The sequence below is a fragment of the Mytilus edulis genome, chromosome 5 (assembly GCF_963676685.1).
Source record: "Mytilus edulis chromosome 5, xbMytEdul2.2, whole genome shotgun sequence".
In the NCBI taxonomy this organism is placed as follows: domain Eukaryota; kingdom Metazoa; phylum Mollusca; class Bivalvia; order Mytilida; family Mytilidae; genus Mytilus; species Mytilus edulis.
Window position 1 is genome coordinate 57,607,583 of NC_092348.1, and position 6,696 is coordinate 57,614,278.

The window sequence follows — 6,696 nt, forward strand, 5'->3', positions numbered from 1 at the left end:
TATACTTTATCTATATATTGAAGAGAGCAATGAGCAAGCTTCTGAAGAGTCTGATATTTCTACTGTTTATGAAGTTTATGAAGTTTCATCAGACAACCAAAGTTGCTGTAGCAAAACATCTGTCAATGATGGTGTAGAGCCATTGGTAATTATATGATATTCAAATGATAGAACTACTCTTGAACAAAAAATTCTAAACATAAATACATTACTTCAAAACAAGAATACACAAATTATCTGATTTTACTCAGTGAGATGTTTTATGTGTTTACATTATCTAGATCTAAAAAAAGATATGATAATAAAATCAAACCATTTTTTGCAGTCACACAGATGTTAAGGGTTTACTTTAAAAATAAAGATAACATTTACTGGAACAAACATACAAAATTATTAGAATTATTTTCAGTACAAATGTAGTATGAAAATCATTATGGGCTATACAACATTTTATATATATTATAATTACCTAGGTTCAGAAGGCAAAGATTCCAAAGCTTAGAAAACCAAGGATTAAAAAAACGGTAAATTTATTTAGGTTTTTATAATTTTTAAGGACAATTTATTGGTTATTATTCATTGCCTGTTTGTAGCAATTAAAGTATAAAAATTCTCAATATTAATCTTTCTACAGTAATGAATGCTAGCCAATATTACATACTAAAAAATATCCAAAGCTATGTTTATAAAAATTTGTTAAACTTCTTTCTAAAATTTACAGGTTGGTGTTGCAAGTTCAGAAAAGATGTCATTAAGTTCTAATTGGTTGTATAATGCAGTATTTGCAAACGTAAGTCAACTTCTTTATCTGATAGAGAACTGCCTCTGTAATCATTTCATTTTGCTTTGTGATGGATCTTACTTTCCCTGTGAAATTTTATTATCACTTTCACTCCGAAACAATTTAGCATTCGCATGTGGAATAGAGAATGGAAACTGGGAATGTGTCAAAGAAAAACAACAACCCAACTAAAGACAACTGCAATATGGAAATGAACCAAAATTGAAAAAAACAAGAGACTTACAAAGGTTAGAGTTTCTGACTTGTGGTATTGTTTGAAAGAGGAAACTGTAGTGCAGAGCTAATACAACATTATCCTGAGATACATTATTTTTATTATACAGACCAATAAAAAACATTGATATGGGAAAAAGCATTGTTAGCACTCTCATGTGTACAATGTTTGCCAGATTTTAACAAATTTATATCTAAGTTGAAGCTATGTCTCTGAACAATTGCAAAAATCAGTGTGTATCAAATATTTTTATAAAAGTTATTCCCCTTAGGAATATTGACTATATTGGAAAATCGCATTGTATTTGCTCTAAAGTCTTCATTTCTCTAAGATATTGGTAAAAGTTTTAAAGAACAACAAAAAATAGTTTTTTTGGTTATTTTAAGATATTGCACTTGGATATTTCAAATACAAGCAAGTAGAACTCTGTTTTATTATTTATTCAATATTAATACTTACAGACCAAAATCACTCAACGAATAACAAGTGGTATGTGTGGAATTATGGATGACCTGCCAATGACCATTCAAAAAGGCACTGCATCAGTTAATGGCAAAAATTTAGCATCATTGGTAAATATGTTTTCAAGGATAGAAACCAATTCAACAAATATTGTTTAATTATACCTGCACATCATGACACGACATGTGTTTTGTAATATCTACATACTGCTGAACACATAAGTGTCCTGTTCTCCTAAATCCTAATCAAATTGCAATGAAATCTTTACCACCTCATTCAATTAACTTAATGATGCAATTTAATGGCTGAGGGTTCAATTTTCAGGCCAGAACAACCTGTTATACCACTGTCCCATGTTAGGGGAGGGTTGGGATCCTGCTTACATGTTTAAACCCGCCACATTATTTATGAATGTGCCTGTCCCAAGTCAGGAGCCTGTAATACAGTGGTTGTCGTTTGTTGATGTGTTACATATTTGTTTTTCGTTCATTTTTTAATGCAAAAGAGGCCGTTTGTTTTTCATTCCTTTTTTAATGCAAAAGAGGCCGTTAGTTTTCTCGATTGAATTGTTTTACATTGTCAAATCAGGGCCTTTTATAGCTGACTATGTGGTATGGGCTAAGCTCATTGTTGAAGGCTGTACGGTGACCTATATAGCTATATTTGTTAAGGTCTGTGTCATTTTGGTCTCTTGTGGATAGTTGTCTCATTGGCAATCATACCACATCATCTTTTTTATATAGACTCTAAATTTGTATCTAATGGACAAGCATGCAGTATTTAAATGTAGGAGCAAAGACTGGCTTATGTGCATGTTCACATCAAATTCATTTGCTCTTAACTTGGTTGATGATAATCAGCTATTTGTCACCTTTCTCCAAATCACATACAGTAAAGACATGTAAATTTGTGAATAATTTATAGAAAAGAATACACACAAAAACTTAGTATCAGGAATGTAGTTAAACAGATTTTTTAATGGATACTAATGAATATAAAATGGTGGATGTGGTACTGAAATTTATAAATAATTTTTAGTATTAGTAAAGTTGAAAAGTGGGAACCATTTCACGGATTTTGTTTTACAGTTTGAAGATCATGTGAAAGAAAAACTGAAGAGTGTATTGGAAATCACAGATGGATGTACACGGTAAACTTTAAATTTAGGAACTGTGGAAGCAGGATTGTCATTGGTTTATGTCTGTCTTATTTGTATTTTTAAATTATTGCTTTGTACATAGATCAGGAACTGAAACTCATAGGCCATATTATTATTGAAGAGGAAAGTTGTCATTAGCAAATGTATTTATTATCCAGGTGTTCATTTTTGTCAAAATTAGATAAATTTGGTCGAAATATTTTTTATTTAGATTTATATCCAATTTGCCTTTCTGACAGCCTTTCAATGAGGCATTATATTTATTATTAATTGGATTTTGCCTACAGTTGTTGTGTGTATAAGGTGAAAAAAAAACATGTTCAAAGAGTTTTATATTTTGTTTTGAATGATATCACCAACACAATATTATATTTATCTTAATAGTTTCAATATAAAAGAATCATATCGTAAGAAAGTTGTATTATTTCAGTTATTACAGCCCTCACTGGCGTCACATTAGATGGATAAAAGAAATCCCTTTGAATATGCAGATGGAAATGAGAAAAAGCATAGCTGGCCATTGTGAGCGAAAAAACTTTTTCGGCGATATTGTAACTATCAAAATCATTATACTGTAAATTCAGAAATTATTCCGACGTTTTTATTATTGCAAAAAATGTGGACTAGATTATAATTGCAATAATTTAAACTTGCATCTTGAATTTTTTCATATGAGTTTTTTCAATATTGCAAAAACTGAAATTATATTTTAGTCTAAAATGACAAAATCACAATAATAAATGCACACAATAATTTCTGAATTTACAGTATGCTTTAAAAAATTAATAAGATAGTATATATACTGTATTCTGATAAACCGCTGTAAATACAATGGTACACAGAAAAACATAGACATTATGCAATATTACAAAGGTACATATGTTGAGGAAATAAACAATACAATAGAAATACATAAATATGTTTACATGTTAAAAAAATTGCAGTGTATATTAAATGGAAGACATTGAAATATGACAGAGGAGGGAGAAGGTTAATTGAGAGAATCAACTTCATCGTTTATAACTCTAATAAAATTGCACAAAAAAGTTAAGTGGTGTGAAAATGGAAGTGTTTGTAAAACAATACTTTATACATTTCATTTAAATAGTTTTGATCTACAATCCTATTTAAAGTGCAAATAGAATTCTCAACACTGACAGTGGACACTGAATCAGATTTACCAGCCCATATGAGTATTGAATGGTGTAGCATTTAAGTACCATGTAATATAAAAAAATAATGTATTCTTAATACCAACTTCTCAGTTTGAGATACAATTTATATACAATACTTGATGAATAACCAAACTTATATTTTGGCTTTACACCAGGTCTTGTTTTTTACTGTAAATGCCTGTGTTCAATAGTTGTGGTTCGTTCATGTCTGTCTTATTTTTTTTCATATATTGTTTTGTTATAAATTAGTTAGTTTTCTCAATTGAATTGTTCCCCAAGTTTGCTTCTGTCTCCATGCATGCAAAATAAATTTATTGTTAATTATGAATCTACATGTAGTTTTGTAACGTATAGTCTGAATATTTGCAATGACTAGACTAATTTGAATGTTGAAAATTTATTTATTATATCCAAAATTTACAGGGATCGAAAGAACTTAATGCACTTGTTCTCTCTACCTTTGGAACATGGAAGCAGAAATTTAAATTGTAAGTACATTTTAAATTATTATTATGCACTGAAAATGAAAGCATGATGCTATAAATATAACTAGTTATTGTTTATTAATTCCTTGTGTGACTCATTGATATGGGTATTAAACTTTGATGTATGACCACTGATATTCTTATAGGTTTCATAACGAGTGAGAATTGGATATCGCTTTATATCAACTCGGCTCAAGTAGGATATAGGGACAAATAGTTCATGTTAAAAATATATTCATACACTCAAAAAAAATAGAAAATCATACTCTAAATGTATTCAAATAATGTTGAAGTGCTTTCCTGTAGTAACCTTCTTGGTATATGTTGTTAAAAAAAGTTCCTACAAGTTTTATTAAGAAAAATGTGTGATTGCAAAAATAAGTTATATAGTTATAGATTTTCCCCTTTTATACATAATGTGTTGTCCTCTTTATATATACTATATAAATCTATATAATTGTGTTTGTTTTACGAACAATATTTGTTTTAGAGGAATTTTAGACTTTTAGTGCTTTAATTAAGCTGCTCCATAATAGTTGCATACCTATTTAACTGAAGTGTTGCCATAATTCAGCCCTGACATGAGCTTAAACACTGACAAATCAAAACATTCTTTATGATTTCATTTAGGAGAGTGGGTTGTGGACATGGATATTTCCTGACTGTAAAAGATATAGAAAATGGTGAATTGTTGGAAAGAATAGAAAGTTTGTATGTAATTTATACTTGTCTTCCATAATAACATTTTGGATACCAGATTGGCAGTTTGATAATTAATGTCTAGTCAGTACTTGTTATTATCCTAAATAGTTAACTAGCAAGCGTTCATTGCAAGTTATTTATAATAAATGCATACCCAATAAAATGTTTTTTATTTTTTTTAAACTGATAGAACAAACTAAATGCTCTTCCATAAAAAAAAGTACACAGAAAAAATGGGAGGCACTCTATGAGTGGTTACTCCAAGTATGAAGGTGCTTTCCCTTGGTACCATGTTTTTTTAAATGTAACAAATTTCAATATTTTACTTCAAACTTCAAATAAGTATTTACATGTCAACAACGAATCCTTTTGGACAAAGCCAACAGTGAAATTTGATGAAATATTGAGACTATAAACTAGTAACAGCTTCATGCAATATCAGGATTATAGAATAGTTACTTTTTTTTTTTATAAAAATAGAAAATGGAAAAATATTTAAAAACATCTAATGTTAAATTTTATTTTGTTTCATCTTTTACAGAATGTCACAGAATTTAAATCACGGATACAATTACTTTATGGATGTCGTTTTTGTCGAAGCCGAGATTTTAGTTGTATCTCATTTAAGAGGAATAACAATAACTGAGGCAGATAAACTTCTTTATCCAGTTAAAAAACATAATGAACAAGTTTGATGTTTTCTTATTATCGTATATTAAGAGCCTGACTATCATCTTACAAAAGCATGACTGGGTGTTAAATATAAATAATATATATTTACGTGTGATATATATTATATATGTAGGTGTGATATATATTATATATGTAGGTGTGATATATATTATATTTGTAGGTGTGATAGATACAATAGAAGAATTATTACAAAGATATGATGTCTGTACGTATTATAAAGTTGATTGTGTATGACTAGGATGTCACAAATACCAGACTAGGGTGTTACAAGGGCATGACTGAGGTGTTAGATGTAGACCTTATATATGTAGGTGTGATAGATACAATAGAACAATTATTACAAAGATATGATGTCTGTATGTATTATAAAGTTGATTGTGTATGACTAGGATGTCACAAATGCTAGACTAGGATGTTACAAGGGCATGACTGGGGTTTTAGATGAAAAATTATAAATGAAGTTGTGATAGATACAATAGAACAATTATTACAAAGATATGATGTCTGTATGTATTGTATAGTTGATTGTGTATGACTAGGATATCCCAAATGCCTGACTAGGGTGCTATGAGGGCATGATTGGGGTGTTAGATGTAGACCTTCTACATGTAGGTTTGATAGATACAGTAGAACAATTATTACAAAAATATGTTGTCTGTATGTATTATAAAGTTGATTGTGTACGACTAGGATGTCACAAATGCCTGACTAGGGTGTTACAAGGGCATGACTGGGGTGTTAGATGAAGACATTATAAATGAAGGTGTGATTGATACAATAGAACAATTATTACAAAGATATCATGTCTGTACGTATTATAAAGTTGATTGTGTATGACTAGGATGTCACAAATGCCAGACTAGGGTGTTACAAGGGCATGACTGGGGTGTTAGATGAAGACATTATAAATGAAGGTGTGATAGATACAATAGAACAATTATTACAAAGATATGATGTGTTAGATGTAGACCTTATATATGTAGGTGTGATAGATACAATAGAAC

The 6,696-nt window shown here is 29.6% G+C and overlaps 1 protein-coding gene across 1 annotated transcript; it reads left to right on the top strand.

The window, feature by feature from the left end:
* Window positions 1-478: 478 nt before the first annotated feature.
* On the top strand, window positions 479-6,294 carry LOC139524018 (uncharacterized). The gene is made up of 8 exons (XM_071318539.1): window positions 479-524; window positions 722-790; window positions 1,478-1,588; window positions 2,567-2,628; window positions 3,068-3,188; window positions 4,236-4,300; window positions 4,928-5,008; window positions 5,541-6,294. Exons 2-8 carry the CDS (start codon window positions 746-748, stop codon window positions 5,692-5,694), a joined length of 639 nt encoding a protein of 212 aa, XP_071174640.1. The 5' UTR covers window positions 479-524; window positions 722-745; the 3' UTR covers window positions 5,695-6,294.
* The last annotated feature ends 402 nt before the right edge of the window (window positions 6,295-6,696 follow it).